This window comes from Silurus meridionalis, chromosome 21, assembly GCF_014805685.1.
Source record: "Silurus meridionalis isolate SWU-2019-XX chromosome 21, ASM1480568v1, whole genome shotgun sequence".
Lineage (NCBI taxonomy): Eukaryota > Metazoa > Chordata > Actinopteri > Siluriformes > Siluridae > Silurus > Silurus meridionalis.
In genome coordinates, this window is record NC_060904.1 from 16,530,864 (window position 1) to 16,553,310 (window position 22,447).

General features: G+C 39.1%; 2 protein-coding genes across 5 annotated transcripts in view; both read left to right on the forward strand.

Moving 5' to 3' along the window:
* The window catches only part of ext1a (exostosin glycosyltransferase 1a), a 55,409-nt gene extending 49,393 nt beyond the window's left edge, over positions 1–6,016 (forward strand). The window contains exons 6-11 of one of the 2 annotated variants that reach the window (XM_046877698.1): positions 1,491–1,609; positions 2,417–2,512; positions 2,874–2,963; positions 3,099–3,259; positions 4,037–4,208; positions 4,825–6,016. In XM_046877698.1, coding sequence (XP_046733654.1) covers positions 1,491–1,609; positions 2,417–2,512; positions 2,874–2,963; positions 3,099–3,259; positions 4,037–4,208; positions 4,825–5,013 — 827 coding nt within the window. In that variant the 3' untranslated portion in view covers positions 5,014–6,016. The remainder of the gene's footprint in view (positions 1–1,490; positions 1,610–2,416; positions 2,513–2,873; positions 2,964–3,098; positions 3,260–4,036; positions 4,209–4,824) is intronic. The other variant, XM_046877699.1, reaches the window with a different exon arrangement.
* Positions 6,017–14,943: 8,927 nt separating this feature from the next.
* rad21a (RAD21 cohesin complex component a) overlaps positions 14,944–22,447 on the forward strand; it is a 7,749-nt gene continuing 245 nt past the window's right edge. Inside the window, exons 1-15 of one of the 3 annotated variants that reach the window (XM_046834118.1) lie at positions 14,957–15,099; positions 16,563–16,597; positions 16,835–17,019; positions 17,293–17,422; positions 17,522–17,621; positions 17,732–17,838; positions 17,937–18,137; positions 18,238–18,363; positions 18,782–18,913; positions 19,566–19,789; positions 20,527–20,680; positions 21,124–21,269; positions 21,357–21,542; positions 21,689–21,772; positions 21,998–22,447. The exon at positions 21,998–22,447 is cut by the window's right edge and continues 245 nt beyond it. In XM_046834118.1, the coding sequence (XP_046690074.1) occupies positions 16,876–17,019; positions 17,293–17,422; positions 17,522–17,621; positions 17,732–17,838; positions 17,937–18,137; positions 18,238–18,363; positions 18,782–18,913; positions 19,566–19,789; positions 20,527–20,680; positions 21,124–21,269; positions 21,357–21,542; positions 21,689–21,772; positions 21,998–22,189 (1,926 nt within the window). In that variant the 5' untranslated portion in view covers positions 14,957–15,099; positions 16,563–16,597; positions 16,835–16,875 and the 3' untranslated portion in view covers positions 22,190–22,447. Of the gene's footprint in view, positions 15,100–15,247; positions 15,494–16,562; positions 16,598–16,834; positions 17,020–17,292; positions 17,423–17,521; positions 17,622–17,731; positions 17,839–17,936; positions 18,138–18,237; positions 18,364–18,781; positions 18,914–19,565; positions 19,790–20,526; positions 20,681–21,123; positions 21,270–21,356; positions 21,543–21,688; positions 21,773–21,997 lie in introns of those variants that run through there. The other 2 variants (XM_046834117.1, XM_046834119.1) reach the window with 2 other exon arrangements.

Genomic DNA, 22,447 nt, shown 5'->3' on the forward strand with positions numbered 1-22,447 from the left:
TAAGGTCGATGTGATGCGCATCTCGATGCATAACCGATGACACGATACATATGAAGCAGCAACTGATGAACCGATTCACGATTTCGATTCGATACGATGCGATGGAATAAATACGACGCTCCGCACCTCAATGTGGTGCAGAAAGTTTTTATTTCTTTGTTCAGACAGACAGAAAATCATCTACTATTTACTATTTACTATTAATAAATAACATAGAACCAGACGCTCTTTTTTTCTGTTGTGTCTCCTGGAAGTTACAGCTCTACCTCTGCCATGTTAATCTGTATTCTATGTGACTCTCAGGACGCCTCGGCCTCCGTAATGATGCGATACGTCATGTTCACGTAGCAGCAGCGGTGCTGAGAGAACGCGTTTGAGAAACAGTTTAGCATCGAGTTTAGTCTGATCGTTAAGTGTCAACAATATCGATGCGCAATTTTTAAGTAAAAAGAATTCATTTTTCAGAAATTTGTTAATTTGTACCGTAATTTCCGGACTATTAAACGCACACAAATATAAGCCGCACCCACTGAATTTTACAAAGATTTTTATTTTGAACATAAATAAGCCGCACCTGTCTATAAGCCGCTGTCTACACTGAAACTAATGAACTATACACAGGCTTTAATGAAAGACAGTGTCTGTTGCACGGCTTGTATCTAAACAGTAGCCTACCAAGAAAGTCATTGTTCACTGTCTTTCTCCTTCCTTTCACAACTATTTCTCTCAGAGTTTATCTTTTGGCATCGGCGTGCGTTTAAAAATCACCATTGGTAAAGCTTTTCTCCCGATGCAGCTCAGAACTTTCTGATCAGCAGTTCGACGTCTTAACCGACGAAAAAACATCACCCATTTTCAGTTTGAATGAGAGGAAAATTAGAAACTAATTACAGAAGAATAAATGATTGCGTTTCTATTATTTCAACAAATGAGTCTGCCGGTAGTAACAATGAGAAAGCGATCATTACATTTAGTCCATTTTTTGCCCGTTATCTTAAGGGGTGCTAATATTTTTGAAACTCATTGTAGGAATCTAGATGAGAATGTTCAGGCCTATTTTTTTTTTTTTTTTTTAAACACTAGTTGCTAATTACTGTTGTTTGCAAGTAATGATTTTTAAATTAGTTGTTTACTTTTCCCAGAGGACCAATTAAACTTTGCCACAAATAACGAGTTTTTTTCAGGAGGCTGCCTGGTCCTAACCTCGTGTAATTACTGTGTGTGTGTGTGTGTGTGTGTGTGTGTGTGTGTGTGTGTGTGTGTGTGTGTGTGTGTGTGGTGTCTAATGAACTATAATGCACAATATTCCTATAAAACAGTCGGTTATGTGTTAAAGAAAAACCTGTATTTTTACAGTTAGGAGATTTATCAGTAATCTTGAACTGCTTGTATGCAAGAGTCATCGGATTCTTGATGCAATCGCACAACGATGTCAAAATGAACTTCATCCAAGAGTCGAGAGTTGATGAGATACACGCCTCTGTCCTCAGGTATCAAACCACATCAGAGGTTCACGGCAGTGATCCACGCTGTAACGCCGCTGGTCTCGCAGTCGCAGCCCATCCTGAAGCTGCTTGCCTCTGTGGCCAAATCCCAGTATTGTGCTCAGGTATGGATGTAATATGTCAGTCTGGTTCAGGAAATCAATCAATAGCTGGATAATGGAGAAAAAAGAAGGGATATAGGAGTTGGTATCAAAAAGTTGCGCGACTAGTTTTGTAACACGCCAACAGGTGGCAGCACACGGCTGCACGCACAGTCACAGGGAGCACCGAAAGACATTGTCCTGTGTAAATCAGGAGCTGTGCTCGAATGTGACTCTCAGCACACTGATCTATTAATAGAATGATATTAATGACTCAAACACTGAATGATTTCTATTACAATCATCATGAGCCTAAAAGCCTCTTAAAAAAATCCACGTGTGCTGTGGCGAGTTCGAGTCTGGAGTTTCTTCATCATTTATTCCTCTCTAAATGTTCTGTTGAACTGATGCTGAACTGTGTGTTGGTGATCAGTAGATACACCAAGCGCCAATCAGAACAAGTTTAAAACAGAGCGAGCGCTCGACCCTGATTGGTGGATCGCTGTGTGTTGGACCAGTTTTTGTCTACTACAAATAAAAAGAAACGACCGATTTTGCGAAATGTAGTCGAGTAAAAATTAAATATTTGAGTGGACTTGTGTGAAAACCCTACTCAAGCACACATTTACTTTGTTGCTGTCGAAAACTGCAATTGTGTGCAAGTTTGCGGCAACAGTTAGGGTCAGGGGTCAGCATACTTCTCCCCATACAGTCTTTAGAGTCATTTGGTTTCACTTAATTTACTTGAGTCATTTGGTTCAATTGAGTCTTTTGGAGTCTAGACACCAAACTAGTGTCCTCACATGCTCTGCACATTTAAATTTTTTTTAGATAATCGTCCTGTGGAACTGTGACAAACCTCTTCCTGCGAAACACCGCTGGCCTGCAACCTCTCAGCCCATTGTCGTGATTGAGGGGGAGAGTAAGGTGAGAGCTATTCCTTACCATAGACTGTGAGAATGATCACTGTTCCATCACTTCTCCTAGTGTTTCAACAAGTTCTTTAGGCAAGTGGCTGCAAATTAGCGACCCGCACTACGATCTGTTTGCTAGGTAACACCCAGTGCTCAGTGTGCCAAACCCTAACCCTTATCAGGTCAGCTACGTGCACCACTGGCAGATACCAATTCGCCACAACCTCCATGCTTTACAAGGATTTACCAGAACGTTCCGCTGTAACGCACATGCTGCGGGGCAGCAGGCTTTCAAGTGGGCGCATACCGTGAGAAGGTTGCGAGCAAAGTCCTTAGTCATTGTTTGAGATTGTATGATTTGCTGATGTCTCCAGGTGATGAGCAGCCGTTTCCTGCCCTACAGCACCATCGGAACGGACGCCGTGCTGAGTCTGGACGAGGACACGGTGCTCTCCACGACCGAGGTAGGTGGCGCCACATCACGGTGGTTTATCTCACCGCCGATACGCTTTATCTCGGATTCCCTGAGCGTGATAAGAATTGTTCCAAAGAAAGATGAGGTCACATGGGATTTTTATTTTTTTTTTTTTATCCCCTAGGTGGATTTTGCCTTCACTGTTTGGCAAAGTTTCCCTGAGAGGATTGTGGGATATCCAGCCAGGAGCCATTTCTGGGATGTCAACAAAGAGCGATGGGGTTATACCTCCAAGTGGACCAACGACTATTCAATGGTGCTGACAGGAGCTGCTTTCTACCACAGGTACAAACCAGAGCATCACATCAGCATTATGTAAAATAACTTTAAAGCGTCTGAGTGTAATGTACTGTCTGTGGGAACTCATCATATGGTCATGATCAAGCCATGCTACTCTCCATGTTCCTGCTCTACACTGATCAGGCATAAGATTGACATTAGAACATTCTGAGCGGTGAAGTGAAGAACACTGATGATCTTCATCATAGCACCTGTTAGTATGTGGATTTATTTATTAGGCAGCAAGTGATAATTTTGTCTTCAAAGTTGATGTAAGAAGCAGGAAAAATGGAGGAGCAATTTTGACAAATTGTGACGTCTAGACGTCTGGGTCAGAGCGTCTCCAAAACTGCAGCTCATATGGGATGTTCTGGTCTGCAGTGGTCAGAATCTATCAAAAGTGCTCCAAGGAAGGAACAGTGGTGAACTGGCGACAGGGTCCTGGGCGGCCGAGGCTCAATGATGCACGTGAGGAGCGAAGGCTGGTCCATGTGGTCCGATCCAACAGACGAGCTCCTGTAGATCAAACTGCTGAAGACCTTCATGCTGTTGATGAGTGAATAATAAATAAATAAATCGAATGAATAAATAAAAACACTGTGTTTTTTGTCAATTTCTTCCCCCTAATCGTACCTAAATTGAACCGAACGGTGACATAAAAACCGATGTCAGTACCGAACCCGTAGATTCTGTGTACCGTAACACCCCTGATATGTGACCAAAATGAACACCTTTCTCCCGACCTCATGTTTCTGTCTTTGTTTCATCTTTTTTGCCGTTTAGATACTACAATTACTTGTACACAAATTACCTGCCAGCCAGCCTGAAGAGCATGGTTGACCAGCTATCAAACTGTGAAGATATCCTCATGAACTTCCTCGTGTCTGCCGTCACCAAGATGCCCCCCGTCAAGGTGACGCAGAAGAAGCAGTACAAGGAGACCATGATGGGACAGGTACCGGATTCTCAAACCTTCTGTGCTCCAGGGGTGCTGTTTCATTTTATCTCATTTATACAACTGAGCAGCTATGGGGTTAAGGGCCTTGCTCAGGGGCCCATGAGCAGCAGCAGCAGCTTCTGAGCCAAACCTTTGTTTTTCTATCCCCTATACCTGACCTCAAATCTCCACTTCCACTCATCTGTTCCTCCAAGGGTTGCAAACGGGGTGGAAAATTTCCGGTTCATTTTTTCGGAAACTTTCTATGGGAATTTATTCCAAATTGGAAACTTACCATGAATTTATTATTATTATTATTATTATAGAAATTTATGGGAATTAATTAGGATTTTAAGGAAATGTATATGATACAGGTTTAATTAATTCCCATAAATATAAATGACATTTATGACTTTGATTTAAATGTTAGTATAATTTTGTTGCACAATAGTTTACACACTGCACAAGTTTTAAACTCACCAAGATGGACAATTTCTGACAATTTCAGTTGTGTGCAGGATTCATGTAATTGATGTGTGTTATGTTATGGACGAATGCACGGTGCATGTAGGGGGTGTGGCCTCACGAAATTGCGAAGTTCACCAAGGTGACTTTACTTTCGTTTCCTCCCCAGCAGACGTCGCGAGCCTCTCGCTGGGCCGACCCGGACCACTTCACCCAGCGGCAGACTTGCATGAACAAATTTGCCAGCTGGTTTGGCAGCATGCCCCTCGTCCACTCCCAGATGAGACTGGACCCCATTTTGTTCAAGGACCAGGTGTCTATACTGCGCAAAAAATACAGAGACATCGAGAGACTCTGAGCGGAATCTCTGAGAAGCTTTCTTCTTTTCCAAAGGAGCACCAGAGTCCCGGGGGTCACCCCAGGCAGGGTGGAGAGGTGGAACCCTCAGCAAATGGAGTGAGCTGGTCATGAGGGTGTGGATGGACAGTGCTTAATGAAGTCTTGCTGTCCAAATAATCGACCAGATATCATTGTGCTTGTCTGAACCACACCATTTGTTTTACACTACATCGGGGTTCTTTTTTTGGCAGGTGGACTGGTTTGGCACATGACACACACCACCACACACAAGGTTAAATCGCTGTGTATATCAGACTGCCATCCTGTTGTAATGCATGGCCAAGGCTAACCGTGACCATGGCAACCTTCAATGCGACAGGGAGCCCCACCCCCCCCTCATACACACACATACACGTAACCACGCAGTTCTGGAATCCAACACAAAGCGAATATCAGGACCCTGAAGGCTCATCAAAACGCATGATGGGATGCACTCTGTAGCTCTTACCTGCATGTGTGTCTCCTCAGCCTTCGCTCCTGAGCGGTGTATCAGTGAGATCGCTCGCTACGTCCTGCCCCGGGGCTCAGAAATGCGACAATGTCACAGTGCCTGACCTTTTTTTTTTCAGGGTGCACCCGGGAGTCTGAATCGAATTCGAACGAATGCAAAAAAAAAAAGAGAAAAAAAAGAAAAACGCCTCATGCTGCTTGTGTATCTGCCCAAAGTTCCCTAATTTTTTTATTTTTTTTTTCCTTTCCATTTTTGACGTCTTTTCTCAAGCTCTGAATCTCAACTAGAGATCATGACCTCGGCTCTTTTTTTTTTTTTTTTTTTTTGCACGCTACATTCTGAGCCGATGTGATTTTAAACACTAAGACATTCTTTCAAAAATTACGGTTAAGTACGTTCTTTTTTTCTTCTTTCAGAGGCTAATAATAACGCAGATTCTTGCCATCGATCTTTTTTTCACGTTTGATTTTACCGATTTGCACATGAAAGATTAAACATGAAGAAGTACGCCGCAGAGTGTACTGTGGTCATTTTATTTTAATTAAGGTATTTTTTGGTCCGTGTGCCTTCTGGTTATTAAATTATTTTTTTGGAAAGAGAATGAAATGAAAATTAATAAAAAGTATATTCAATTTTATGAGTCAATTATCCGCCGCTTTACCACGGTTCAAATCTGGTGCCCCCCCTGGTTTTCCGCGGAATTGCGGAATGTCACAAACGAATTAGTTTGGCTGATTTTTTCGGTTATCGCACGATCAAACAAAAAACTTATAGGGAATTGTTTTAATGGATTTTTAATAAACAATGTATTAATAAAAATGTAATTATTATTTATAAAATGAGGTAAAATTTTAATACTGCGGTACATGTGCTCACTATAAATGTGATACTGTATTTTTTTTATGAATTTACACAAAATTCATCTCGCTATATTCTGGCAAATGTTTTTTGGGACCCAGTCGAGGATGATTTACGGCTTAAATAATACAAAAAATAAAGCATTTTTGGTGGTGGCGTTTTTTCGTGAAAAAAACGGGGAATTTCTCTGTTTCAGAATCAACCTACGGAAATAAGACGTATCATTTTCCCATTACTTTGTGCACGGAAAAGAAAATCAAAGGGAAACGATTTTACAAAGAAGTTGACCGCAAACTTACAAGACTAAAACTCTTAACCAAGAACACACAAACTCACATAAGCAATATAACATAACAGACAACGTAGCATCGAAGCATAAGCGCTGAATTAACATCAAAGCATAACAGTATTAGCAGTTTAATTGTTAATTGGAGACGCTTAAGATGTAAGTTACGCTTTATGTCATCAGATGGACATCTGTTCAGTCCTCGCCATTGGGTCATATATTAGTAAATATTGTACATATCGATACAATAAAAATCAACGTAAAATAACTTGTACCTAATTTAAAAAGATATTAAGCGCGTATTAGGTAGCGCAATTACCGCTATAGAGTCTATAAGCTCATTCTGATCTGTCACTCGAGTGTCGTATTGTTTCTGCGGTTCTGCAAAATCAAGCATTTTACGTTGTAGTTTCCCTTTTTAGTTTTTTTTCCGTGCGTCTACAAAGTAACGTTTTCCGAAGGTTTGTTCTGGGGTATTAGAGGAAAATAAAAATAACGGTCTCTTCGTTTTTTCACATTTTCTCTTTCTAAAACGGAAATCTAATGGACAGAAGATACACGGACCTTTTTTTTTTGTTTTTGTTTTTTTTTTTTGTTTATTTACAATTTTATTTTTATTTCTTACGCAAGTTGAGGAAGTCGAATCGAAAGAGGGAACGTTTTTCTGTGGTCAGGATTTTGAACGGTTTTAGAGGAAGGGGGACTGAGGGCAGGGGGGGGATCAAGAAAGCTTTTTTGTAAAGAAGTTATTTATCGTCGCCGATCACCGTCTCCGTTTCCTGTGAAAGTGCTGGAGAAAAAGCACCCCCCCCCCCAATCCCCCAAAAGATTGTATGATTGTAGCCTTAAAGTATTGAAACAAAAAAATCGTCTTTAATATTCATCAAACTTCTCATTCTTCAGTTCATCAGATTAGATCAGATCAGACAGGTTTATATTCGTGCTCACGGAGGCCAAGCTGAGGCTTTTTTTTTTCTTTTTTTTTTAAATAAAAGGATATCACAATCAACAATTATATATTTTTTTTTACTTCAAAACTCGATACAGTGCCATTCATTTTTCCTTTACAAGATTAGCCAGAAATCAATCTGTTATGTAGTCAAAATAATTGAATCACAAATCTTTGGGTGGAAAATACTAAATAAAATAAAAAACTAAAACAATAATCCAGTCCAAAGCCCAGAGTTCGACCCAACGACTATGGAAAGTTCGACGCTTTCCACGCGTCGCGTTCTGTCTGCTTTCGGACGTTTTCTCGTAAGATCTCGTAAATTACACGAACAGTGCCTTTCCTCGAGACGCTTCCGAGTGGGTTTTTTTTTTTTTTTTTCTTTTTGGTTCGACCCCTAACGGAAATCGCTCACGTCCCCCCGTTCCTGGGCGGCGTCACGTGTTCGATTTGACTTTTCTTTTTTGTCTAACACTGGACTTTTCTTTTCGTCTTATTGTTGCAGCAGCATTATGTTGTACTGACATTCCTACATGTTTGGTAGGAAAACTTCGCTGTGATGTCTCTGTTTTGTTTTGTTCAGTTCTGTGATCGCACTTCCTCTACGTGTACGTGGAATCGTGGCGCTTCTTTGCCCGGTACGTAATTCAGTGACATTATTTTACAACAGTTACCAACAATAATAAAGGACAAATGAGTTTTTTAAGAATGGTTTTATAAAAAAAGGAAAAAAGGAATAAATACTATTTGCCTAAGATTGTCTTTATTGTATTTTTTCTTTTTTATTTCATTACAGCTCATTATAATGTGCCATATAACCCATTCATATTATATAGAACCGAATAATGTAGTAATACCCAATAACATAATATACACTGAGTAAAACCCAATTTTATTGAAGAATCCTGGACTCTATAAACACCTAGAACATCCCATTCCACATGTAGTCCCCATTTGCTCTTATAGAAACCGCCACTCTTCTGGGAAGATGTTCCACTAGATTTTGGCGTTTGAAGCCCAAGGCACTTTCCAGCTCTGCCTATAGATGGCGCCGATCCTGATTCCACTAGCTGCCCTTGAACTGTCAGCTCAAAACTAACAAGTTCAAAAGAGCGTTCTACCAGAGATTATGCCAGAGACTGACCATGAAAGAAGCCAAGTGTTGGACACCAGTGTTGAACAGTAATAAAGTAAATGTAATTCGTTGTTTGTTGTATCTGTATTTTAACGTAAGTGTTATTTGGAGAGACTTTTTCTTTTCACTTCAACACATTTATAACTCTAATATCTTCCTTTTTGCTATTTTCTTACATTTTGCAAAATCAGTCGTTTCTTTTTATTTACAAGGATAAAAGCATAATCGGTAAAACACAAAGCAATCGACCAATCAGGGTCGAGCGCACGCTCTGTTTTAAAATCATTTTGATTGGCGCTTGGTGTATCTACTGATCACCAACATACAGTTCAGCATCAGTTCAACAGAACATTTAGGGAGGAATAAATGATGAAGAAACTCCATACTCGAACTCGCCACAAAATATTTTTTTGTTTTTGGGGATAATTGTAATAGAAATCATTCTATTAATAGATCAGTGTGCTGAGAGTCACATTCAAGTCTTTTCACACAGACTGCGGTGATTAAAGAGTCTTGTGATAAAATAATAATAGGGACATTATAGTTATAATAAATTATAGTACTTTGTATACTTAAGTACATTTGAAGGAAAAAACTTTTTTTTACACTTTTACTGGAGTCACATTTTACTGTATACTTTAACTCAACTACATGGTTTGTGTACTTCGTCCACCACTAAAGAAGACGAAATTTAGCAGCTCTGCAGTGTTAAATAAAGCGAACTAACTGTGCCAAAGGAACCAATAGCATCAAGACAGTTGGTTTACTGTGGAAAAGTAGACACCTGGAGAGAAGACCGTCATTGTACATATATTTTAAACTCTGAAACTACATCACAGGTTGTTCTTTGTTTGGAAAAACTAATTCTTAAAAAAAAAAAAAAAAAAAAAAAAGGAAGATGGTGGAGAAATCAATGTAAGTCGATAGGGGGCACTTAAGACCAGGAAAAGGGTTGAACATCGATATGTATGGATTACTAGATATAATATGGACTGAGAAGGTGCAGTGGGTTTGAGTTGAAATGGAAGTACCTATCAAATGAACCCCTGATCAGATAAACTTGATGTGACATCATTGGAATGGGTTTGAAGCAGGGGAAAGGGTTTCATCCAAGGGCTTGTTGAAGTTACAGCCTGAAAGTCAGACTGCTTTTTCTTGCGTCATGTAAAATTCAGCTAATTCATAACCCTGCACGTCCACGCAAATCTTCATGCAACTGGTTTACAAGCACAAACTGTGCATAAATAAGTAAATCAAGGCTGCTGGCTGTCTCGGCTGCTTGGCTGCGATTGAACATGACAGCCCAGGCACACTGTAATCGTGCCGGGCATAAGAGCTCGTCTCATTTTTTTTGTTTTTGTTTTTTTAAAAGCATTTTGGTGGCAGCTCAGAAAGAATCGCAACCAAAGAGCAGTTCAGTGCAACATACAGTGCACCACAGGAATCCTAATGAAATCTCTTCTGACTAAATGTATTAGACGAGGGTTAAGTTGTATTGCGTAACGGTTTAAATTAGATTCTGTGTATAATATTACACTAATAATACAAAGATTTCTACACCGATGGATGGATGATAGATGGATGGATGGATGGATGGATGGATGGATGGATGGATGGATGGATGGGTGGATGGATGGGTGGATGGGTGGATGGATGGATAAGTAGATTGGCTAGCTAGCTAGCTGGATGGATGGATGGATGGATGGGTGGATGGATGGATAAGTAGATTGGCTAGCTAGCTAGCTGGATGGATGGATGGATGGATGGATGGATGGATGGATGGATGGATGGATGGATAAGTAGATGTCTAGCCAGCTGGAAGGTTGGATGGATAGCTGAAAAAATAGATGGGTGGATGGATGGATAAGTAGATGGCTAGCTAGCTGGATGGATGGATGGATGGATGGATGGATGGATGGATGGATGGATGGATGGATGGATGGATGGATGGATAAGTAGCTGTCTAGCCAGCTGGCTGGATGGATGGCTGGATGGATGGATAGCTGAAAGGATAGATAGTGGATGGATGGATGGATGGATGGATGGATGGATGGATGGATGGATGGATGGATGGATGGATAGAAAAATTCATGCTACAGCATCTAAAGGCGTCCTGTACAAGTGTGTGACTTCAAGTTTTTAGCAACAGTCTGGGAAAGAATCAACTGTAGCAGAAAAATTCAGGTGATCAAGTGGAGTTTTATTGTCATTTCAGCCATTAACATTCAGCACAGCACACAGTGAAATAAACGTGTTCCTCTTGGACCAAGATACAAGTGCAAACAGAGAAATTGTCCAGCTAATAATAAATAGTGGAAGTTTAAACAGTTGTTAATTTAGCAGTAATTATTAGTGCAAAAAACGGCAATTTTAAACAAATAATAAAAAGGAGCTATATCCTGACTATTTTCCATATGATAAAAACCCTAAGGAGTCAAAGGGCTGCTGGTGAGTAGAAAAACACTAAATATCCACAGATTACACCCTGGTTGCACACATATTTGGGAGAAAAGAGTTCTTTGCTTTCGAATTTAGAAAGAAAAGAAAAAGGATTTGGCGTATGGGTTTTCATGAAGCAGAAAAGAAAAGAATTGAGATTTGGGATGCGTCATTATAAAGGTTACTCCTCTAAAAAAGATCACCAACCAGATATTAATACTAGGGTTTGTTTGGGCTCTTCATTTATATAATGCAAATTTCTCAGCAATTAGTTCTCCTCCATCGTGGCTGCTCAATACAGAGCCAAACATAGCGAAGGACAAGACGCGGGACAAAACGCGATGCCAACTTTAAGTCATGATTAATTCTGGGAAACTGTGAAATCTAACCACAAAATCTCAGCATGATTTATGGCACTGTGATCAAAGGCCCGTGTTGGGATGCGAAATGCCGAAACCGTTCCAAGATTATCACTCAACCTCGAAGACGTTTTCATGGACGCCTTGTTTGTTGAGCTCATATTAATTGATTTTATGATTTGGAAGCCCGATCCTATTCTTTCTCTCCAAAAACTTTTTTTCCCCAAAGACTGCAGTGCTTTCTTGGAAATTTGAGATGGATTGAGCTGACAAAGAGATTTGTATAACATTTCCTAAGAAGCTCACATTCATAAATCATCATAACCACAATGAGAATTCTTTGTAAGTCGATAATGGGGTTTAAACAGCGCTGCGTGAAGAAAGAATACGTCGTGAATTCTACGTTCTGATTGGTCAGAAATTGCTCGAGCGCTAATACAGGACTTCATGGATAATCGACAAATATTAAAAGTAACTCTAAATAAATAAAACTTATTTTTCGTTATTAAAAGTATCAGTTGTTTGCTATGAAAGAAGTTACAAATAAATATTTTATAAAGTGCTGTTATTACTTTTGAGTACGAGTCGTAACTGTAACTTCATCACACGACTCTGTTGTTAATTGTTTTCCCAACATGCCCTTTCATGTTTTATTCCTTTCTTGTAAAATGCTCATAAAAAAGTAATTGCTGCCAAATGACAAAGAATTATAGGTGCAATTCAAATAATACAGAAATACGGCTCCTCAACCTTCGCAATAATTTTCCACATGTATTGCTACAACAAAGGCCTCGATGTTTATAAAACTGCTTTTTATAGTTGAGCGCTTGGATCAGCTTTTGCTTTAAATCCCAACAAGAACGTTTGATCAAAGCCCCATAAATCATGCTGGGATTTTTTTGTGGTTAAATTTCACAGTTTCCCAGAACGAATCATGTGGCAAATTGGCATCACTTTTGTCTTTGGTTTTCAGGACAGGATTTTTGTCTCTCGCTATGTTTCAGTATTGATAGATGAAAGCTAATCTGTGATGATTAGCTTTAGCGAATGAAACCAGACTAATCTTGTTCCCTGTCGAGTCCTAGTTTAGTGAGAGAAACCTGTTTCTCTATACGAATTCGCACCAGAGTTTAGAGTATACGTATAATATTCTCATGCATGCAGAAGTAAATGGTCTCATTTAGATGAACCTGAAACACTTTGGTTTAAACCGGTTTAAATACTTCATGATATCAGGTCCTTTTTTTCCATTAAAGTAATTCTGATGGATGAATGTATTCGGTTGCAAAAGAGCGGAAAATTTCCGGAAATTTCCGAGAAACTTTCTATGGAAACTTAATCTGGGCAATTTTAAAAATATTTAAAATTGGAAACTTACTAGGAATTATTGGAAATTTATATAAATTTAGAGGAATTAATTTGAAATTTGGAGAAATGTATATAAACTGTATCATATACAAACAAATCTTGTTTGGTTATTAGCTAACATGTAATCAAACTAATACAGATTTTAAAAGAACACTTCTGACTTTAATTTAATTGTTAGTAGCATTTTGTTGCACAATAGTTTACACACAGCACAGCAGGATGTTTTCAACTTAAATGTATGAAATATTTATGCAATTTACATGAATCCTCACTAAGATGTGCATCCTGCAAGATTTTTTTAACAACTTTTCAGTTCTCTGCTATAGGCTAACCTGCATTTTTGTAAATTCCCAGTTTATTCCCATGAATTCCTATTAAAAGTTTCCAAACTTAAAAATTCTCAGAATTTTGCAACCCTGTTGATTCAGTCTGAGATCATTGGTTTTGGGAACCAGCCAATAGCATACTGATTTAATGTAAACTGAAGGATAACTGGGATTGTTTGTTGGTGGTGTTTAATAAATAAACAAAAAGTGATTATTAGGCAAATTCCTGTGGTATAAGATGAATAAAAAACGTTGTGGCATGTTGCAATGGGAAAACAATCAACTTTAGGGTCGTAACTACAACTGTATTAATGTTTTCCTATAACAGCACAAGGTAAAATAAATTTCTGGTTTCTCTGTAATGAATCAACAGGAACTCATTTGTTTTGTTTCACCACATGAAACGTAAATAAAAATTGAATTTGCTGTGGACGGAGAATTTAAAAATACCCTGTTAGATGTTACATAAAATATTTTCTGCCTAAAAGTGGTAACTTCTCACTTCGCTTGTGACTGGCTGGGTGATCTTACCACATTACTACTCTATTTTAATAAAAACTGTTTTTAAACTTTCCAAACTCCAGTTCAACTTTTCCTGAAAAATCTGTCATGAAAATTGCCTTTTAAATATACCTGAGACCAAATCATGGCTCTATCAGCCACTGTGGAATAAAAAAAAAAACACATTAAATCCACAAAAATATATTTGAGCTTGTTAAGTTTGCTACAGATGCAGGTTGTGAGCTCTGACTAGCGCGATCTCTGACCATCCAATCAAAGGGCTTGAAAATTCTGACGTTATTGTACGCCAGCTAGAGGGCCCCGGTGTCGCTGACTCGAAATCTGATTGGTTAAAGCAACAGCTTCATTGATATGCACTTTACGCCACAAACACCCGCACTGTCGATTCTGAAGGCCTCACGACAGATTCCTTTGACTCAGGTAATGGCCGAAGTCTGATTGAATAGAAACTCCAGCATAAATCTACACTCCTAAAAGCAGGGCAACTGGGAGAAAAGATATAACATGGAGAGAATAGACTATTGGGAATAATTTAATACATATTCATGGTATAATTATTTTAAAATATTCAGTAAGTCAGTGATTTAGAGAAGACCTTGCTGGCCCTGGTTAATATTATACATACCAATTAATTTTTTTATTTCACTATTAATATAATTTATACATGGGAATGTAACACAGGTCACCGTAATGCAGAATCGTGGGAGTGTATTTTATCGATGAATAGAAAAAAAGTGAAAGTCAATCAAATGGAAATCGGATATAAAGTTTATATTTGTATGAGATGAAATGATCTATGACCATGGCCACGGGAATTCTTAAAAAAATAAATAAATAAATTTGCTATAAAAATGAAATTATATAATTCTAGATAATTTATTTATGGTTATTTGTACTTTTAATTTGTGAGAAAGACAGAAAAAGGGTGATTTTTTTAGTGCAGCGAATTTCTAAGACAACACTGCCATCTTCCCTCTACATTTCCCTCTGTCGTTGCAAAAAAAAAAAATGGCCGCCATTACATCCACAAAAGAGAGAGGGCGGTAAAGAAGGCGGGACGATTTTGCGTCATTAGTCAATCCAGCCAATCAGCGCAAGGCTTTTAGAGTGCCAATCGGGCTTCGCGCTGTCAGTCAAAGTGTTAGGCCCCGCCCCCGGGCGAAATTTTGACCGTAAACATCCCGCTGATTTTGAACGCGGGAGGAAGAAGAGGAAAAAAAAAAAGCGACCGCCATTTTGGTTCGATTCAATGAGAGGGACGAAGAAGGAGGGAAACAAGTTATAAACTTCTCTCACGGCTGGGAAGGGAGACATTCTCCCGCTCCGGATTATCACGGAATAATTATTGGATGGTAAGTGTATAAAACATGTATGTAATGCGAATTAACGAACGATAAAAAAGTCGTATTTTGTCTTCCCCCCCCCCTCACAACCACTTGCTAGCTGCCCAGTTCTATAGTCATAGCAGCAAGGCTAATTTCCTCTAGCTAGCATGTTTTAGCAGCTAATCTAGTCTTATTTCACTTTATTGCGACTTGATATTTTATGCACCCGGAAATGTGTATAAATATATAATCTGCTTATTTATACTTCATTAAAATCTGTATTATTTGTGCATGTTTGTATTAAAGAACAGACTAGCGGGATCGTGTTTGTTGCTAGCTGGCTAATACGCTAAACCTGTCGCCCCGCTAGCATGGTTTTCCTCCTCTAGCTGTTTTATTGACTTATAGGTTCGGGAAATTTGTAAGTGTACTTGTTTTTTTTTTCCACTTTAATTTTTTTGGAGGCTAAAAAGGGAAACAAACAGTTGGGTTGGAGTGTGTTTTGAGGCGCTCTGTGTGTAATTTGGTTGTTGCTTAATTCGCTCGGAGGACTTTTCAACTGGTGCAGGAGGATTAACGTTCAAAAGCTCCAGATATAAAATAAAAACAAAGCAGGCTTTATTGTAGAGATTGGCTTTTATATATATATATATATATATATATATATATATATATATATATATATATATATATTTATAATGTGTGTGTGTGTGTGTGTATAAATATAATATAAATAAATGGAATTGCAGTGAATGAGTAAACAAATTTAGAAATAATATTTTCTAGAAACACAAATTATATTAACATTTTCTAATGACAGACGTGTGTGTGTGTGTGTGTGTGTGTGTGTGTGTTAGGGGTGTAACGGTACACACCTCGGTTTTTAAGTCACGGTTTGGTTTATTTTCGGTACGATTGTGGGGATGCAAAAAAAGTTTATTTTATTATTTTTTTTTATTAAAGCAGTTTATTATTAATAACATTTGTAAACAGTTTACATTTTAAAAACAATGCCTGCTCGGTTAGATAATATATAAAATATCATTTTAGAATATTACATAATGAAGAAAATCGAGTAAATAAAATGTATGCAATACTCTCATTATTATAGTGATTAAATTGACACAAATATGTAAAATAAAATAATAGTTTACATTTGTTAGACCTCATTTGTATAATACAGGTGTGTTAAAAATGTGTTTTTTGATTTAATATTTAATTTCCTTAAGATATCTTCTACTTAACTGTCTGAGTGATTTCAGCAGATTTTAATGTGTCTTCATTAGTTCCTATTCTTATAAGAAAAATTCTTGAAACATTTCTGGTACGGAGCGAGTAGCCACAGTGACTGCGCTGACCCCAGTTTTTTTTTTTTCCATACCCCTGCCATCGCTGTGTATGTTTTCAAGTTTAAGAATAATAAGTAAAAAATGTGCTAAAAGTGCAGGGCAGGAGACTAAACAAACATTTCTCATGTGTGTACCAAACAGAAACACGTGTACTGTTACAGCTCTAATATGGATATGTAAATATTTACAATACATACACATTCATAAATAAAAACAAGCTTTGGTATATTGTTATGCATATAAAAAAAGCAATATTAATTTTAATATACGGGAAATCAAACCCTGATTAATAATAATTTACTGTTTTTTTTCTCTAGTTTTACATAAAATTTGTTATATTGAGTTTGATTTGGTTCATGTTGTTATAACTGTTATCTGTATTGTGCGCTGTGATTGTGTTTCTTTGTGTCTAGGTGTAGCTGACCCTTGTGCATTTTGAGCAAACCCAGGGGCAATGTTTTACGCCCACTTCGTCCTCAGCAAGCGAGGGCCGCTGGCCAAGATCTGGCTGGCGGCCCATTGGGACAAGAAGCTGACCAAAGCCCACGTCTTTGAGTGCAACCTGGAGAGCAGCGTGGAGAGCATCATTTCACCCAAGGTGATCAATGACCTTCGTATACGTAACGGTAAAAGCTGAGTAGGCCTGTAGTCAGAAATACTTCGTCAGGCATCGCTTTTTATTCTGCCTGTATTTATCCGTATTAAACGGTATAACAGATATTTTTGAACGCAAATATTCTTCTGACTCCAGGTGCTCACTTTGTATCCGACAGAAGTATAAAACGGCTTAAATGGAATAATATTGTCTACACAAAGAATGTAGGTTTTTATTTATTTATTTATTTATTTTTAAGAGTCCTTTGTTTTGCAGGTGAAAATGGCTCTGCGTACATCTGGCCACCTGCTCCTGGGGGTGGTGAGGATCTACCACAGGAAGGCCAAGTATCTCCTTGCTGACTGTAACGAGGCCTTTATAAAGATCAAAATGGCTTTCAGACCAGGTATTAACGAGCTTTAAGAGAGAACATTTTAAAAGATGTAGTGTAATATGTAATATCTTAAGCACACTGAAGCTTGCGTTTAAAATCTGTGCCTCTCAGGGGTCGTGGATCTGCCCGAAGACAATCGCGAGGCTGCGTACAACGCCATCACCCTGCCCGAGGAATTTCACGACTTTGATCAGCCTCTTCCGGATCTCGAGTGAGTTGCAGTCTGCAAAAACAGGAGTTGATTTCGGGTGGCAGTTTCAGGAATGTTTCGTGGCTGTGACTCATCCTGACTTCTTTTTATGTCACCTTCTTCTTCTTCAGTGACATAGATGTAGCACAGCAGTTTACGCTAAACCAGAGCCGGGTGGAGGAGATCACCATGAGGGAGGAAGTGGGGAACTTGAGCCTTATGAACGACGAACACTTCGGTAAGAAAGAATTCCAGAGAGAAGATACAGCACCTAATTATTGTAAAAATATTTTTTAATTTATTGACCCACTATAACACGCTGGTTGTTACCGACAGGCGATTTTGGCATTGAGGACCGGGAGATCCTTAGAGAGGAGCCTGCCTTTGAGGATACCGCCTTCATGCATGGATCCTCAGCTGCCAACCTCCTCCTGGAGGCGGAGCCCGGCCCCGCCCACCCTCCTGATAAGTCCGCTAATCTCGAGTATGACGACTTCGGAGACAACAATCTGGAGAACAGCGACGGCGGTATACTCGGTGAGGGCGCGGTATATAACGTCTCTGATGATAAACGCTTATGTACACAGTTGTTTTATTTACGTAAGTTTTTTAAAAATTATTATTCATGTATTTTTAGTGGATAAGCTCTTGAGCGGCGATGGTGGTGGGGGGATATTTGACGATCCTCCGGCCATTACCGATAGCGTCATGATGCCCCCAGGCCACGGAGATGACGACGATGACGACTTTGACCACCTTTCGCGTAAGCTTACAAATGCTCAACTCTGTATGCAGGACACACACATTTTTAAATAGAGGATATAGTAGGACTGCTGCCTCACTAAATTCGATTGTTTTTTTATATGATCTCATGTTTGAAGTGTTTTAAAATAGTTGATATACACCTGAGAAATTTACAGCTGCACTACTGTTTGAGCTGCTGTAATTATTCAGCACTTTCTGACCAATCAGAATCGAGAATTCAGATAAATTAGAAAAACTCGCTTAACGGTAGCTTTTAACAAACATTCTTTTTTTCCCGCAACTTTCACGTATTTGTTCAGCAACATTTTTTGTTTTTGAGAGCTTTCTTTTTGTAAATGCTCACAGCGATGCTGCTCTTTGTCTGGCTGATGTTTTCAACGTGTTCTATCCTTATTCTGCTGTAATGTTTCCATCAGCGGCTGGAGCTCCGGACAGCCCCGATTCATGTCCGGTTGAGGCTTTACCCAACACTACAGACCAGACGGAGCAGACCACGCTGGTGCCCAATGAAGAGGAGGCCTTTGCTCTTGAACCCATCGATATCACCGGTAACAGGGCAAAAAAAAGAGAAGTTATAATAGTATTGTGTTTTACAGTGTGGGTTTAGAAGTTCCAGTATCGCAGGATTAATCCGCGACGATAGTTGATCGCTGTAACAAAGATCCACACTGAAGGTCTGCAGTCGTTACAAGAGCGGCCTCTAGAGGCAAATCACTGACACCCACGTGCCTTTTGTTTTTACTCGTGAGGCAGCGTGGGGAGCACTATTATTTATTTATTTACAATTAATTTTATAATTATTTATTAATGTATTCATATTTATTAAATTTTGCACATTTCCATAAATAAATTAAATAAATCAATTTAAAGTTGTATTTTTTGTTTTAACATAATTTTTGTTTTTATTTTATTTTAAAGTTTTTTTTTTTTTTATCATTAATCCGTACGATTCAACCTAGCTATCAGTATCTGTAAAGTCCACCATCAACCTCTAATACTGGTCAGGAAATGTTTTGTTAAGGACACTGCTAGAAAGAGGGAAAAAAAATTCTGTTTATTTAAAACACCAAAAAACTAACCTATATTTTTGGTTTTGTTGTTTATAATTAGTTTTAAATAATAATTTTTTTCCTTAAGCTTGACTGTTTATTAATGCAGCTGAGGTGTTGATCTATAAACAAGCGGTCTTTCTATCCCCAGTGAAAGAGACGAAGGCAAAGAGAAAAAGGAAGCTGATCGTCGACAGCCTGAAAGAGCTCGACAGCAAAACCATCCGCGCTCAGCTGAGCGATTACTCAGATATCGTAACCACACTGGATCTGGCCCCGCCCACCAAGAAACTGATGATGTGGAAAGAGACCGGAGGCGTGGAGAAACTCTTCTCTCTGCCTGCTCAGCCTCTGTGGAACACTAGACTGCTCAAGGTACAACTTCACTCTGGGTTTACCAATGTGGGTTTTTCTCTGGCCGATTTATTTATGGCTGATATATGATGCGTTTTCCCTCTGGATCTCATTAAATCTCACAGTTAATAAATAATAAGTTATACAGAAATTTGCTTAAGCATAACAATAAGCTAACAATACTGTTTCATAGTTTTATTCTTATTCTCTCTCCAAATGTAACTTCATATTTAACCAATAAAATATACGGACTAGATTAAGAATGAAGGAAAAAAAGTAAAGCCTGGGACACACCAAGCCGATGGTGATTAAACAAAATCTATGTGAATCCGTTAGTAATGATCGCGGCAGGTGTAAATACTGCTCGCTTTATATATTTACTGTTCGGAAGCTGAATACAGACTACTGCCACCTGCTGGTTCAGGAGAGTTATGTTCTCTCACCAAGCACAGAATGTACACACATGGTTTGGTGTGTCGCATGCGTCTGTCTAATAATTGCCATGATTTGCAGCCCAATAGAGCAATGCAGATTGAATACTGAATAAATAAAACACAAAAATTTACCCAATTGATCACTGGCTGATTAACCCCTAATAGGTTATAAACGTATAAATTAATCCATATCTGAAAAAAACATAAAATAATAGATCCTCTAGTCTCATATATGATTGGAACATTTTTAGCAGTCATGTATGAATGCTGTGCTGGAGGTAAAACGATGGTGCGAGGGCCTCACTTTCTCCGTGTGCTCCGTAGATGTTCACACGCTGCCTCACTCCACTGGTGCCGGACGAGCTCAGGAAGAGGAGGAAGGGTGGTGAGGCCGACAGCCTGGAGGAGTTCCTGAAGGAGCTGGAGAACCCCGAGGTTCCCCGTGAGGAACAGCTGGGCCAAAGGACCGACATTATTGGTGAGAAGGATGCTGGGGAAAAAAACGGAACAAATTCCCGAATAAATTATTATTTATGTATGGCATTGTATACTGACATTGTATAAGAATTCTCAGTTTGCTTTAGTGCCTTCAAATAATATTGCACAAAGTGAGAGCTACCACATGGCAGGCGTTCACAGCAGAGGATTTCACTGCCCTCACCTTTTTGTTGACATCGATTAGCTTTCTAACCATGATAGAATCTCGTCACAGTGATCTTAAATTCTGACATATGACAGTGTTCTTTTATATATATATATATATATAATGCTTTTTTATTTATATTTATATATAGAGAGATTTTTGCTACATCAAAAGCAGCATCATCTTCATCCCAGGATCATTTTGGGCCTCCTGTACTCAAATGATCTGTTAGACTGTGTGTCTGTCGGTGTAGAGTTTGACCCTTATCTTCTGTGCAGATCAAACCATTGTTGAGGAGCCCAGCATGCTGCAGACCTCATCCATGGAGGGCAGCAGAACCACACTGGACGAGACCCTGATGCCTCCTCCTTCACGGCAGCGTGGAGTCAAACGCAAGTCCCAGGAGCCCGAAGCCGCTCTGCCTGTGAGTCTCGAGCGTGGCTTCTCCGGCGGGGTTTTATTTTTGCTCTGTAAACTGTGAACAAGAATCGAAAGTACGCTTCTCTTTTAGACGATGAGCATACTGGACCAGTCCGTGCCTCCGCCGATGGAGCAGTCCGTGTTGTCCCAGCAGCTGGACATGCCTCAGGTTGACCTTCCTCCTGAGGACAGCGGCAACCTTTCGAGAATCGTGACTGAGTTCAACCTGCTGGGAGAGAAGAACAAGGACAAAGAGGACAGTGAGGAGGAAGATGAGGTGAGCTCTGACTTCCATATTCATCACTTTTGTTTTCGGTAGTCAGAGAAGAGTTGATTTGAATTGTCTAGACGTGGCCATGCAATTTTTTTATATTTTTTATATAAATAACCGAATAAATGAATGTTTTAATCTGATTCATAAAGGAGGGTGATGGACAAGGTGGTGACCAGGACCAAGAGGAGAGACGGTGGAACAAAAGAACCCAGCAGATGCTGCATGGACTTCAGGTACGTACGGGGCTTAGAAATGTGTATTTAAATATAACGAGCAGTTCATCTGATTCTGGTCGTATCTTCCATCATAAAAACAGGAACCTGTGATCATTTTATAGCAGTAATAGAGATTCGTTCTTAAGATTTCTGGAGACGTTTTTTGTTTCTTGCTGTGGAATGATATAAATGACTTGTTTACCAGCGTGAACTGAAGTGTGATTGGACTCTTGTGCGTTTCAGCGTGTTGTGGCTAAAACCGGAGCCCAGTCCATCAGCCTGCTGGAGCTTTGCAGAAACAACAACAAAAAACAAGCCGCCGCCAAGTTCTACAGCTTCCTCGTCCTGAAGAAACAGCAGGCGGTGGACCTGTCCCAAACCGAGCCTTACAGTGACATCATCGCCACGCCAGGTCCACGGTTCCACATTGTATAGATGCACGTTCTTGTCTTTTTAGCTTGTATTTAACACTTTTTACTGTTTCTCAGTCTTTTGTACCTATATATTGGGCTTGTTTTGGACCAATTTCGTTTGTTGTTGTTTTTTGTTTTGTTTTGTTTTTTGTTTTGTTTTTTTTTTTTTTTTTTTTTTTTTTTAAAGTTGGAAAGAGTCAATTGATCATGTAAAAATTTTACTCCATTTGCATGTCAGTACCTTTTGTACCCCCATAACCTCAGTACCAGACTTGTTTTT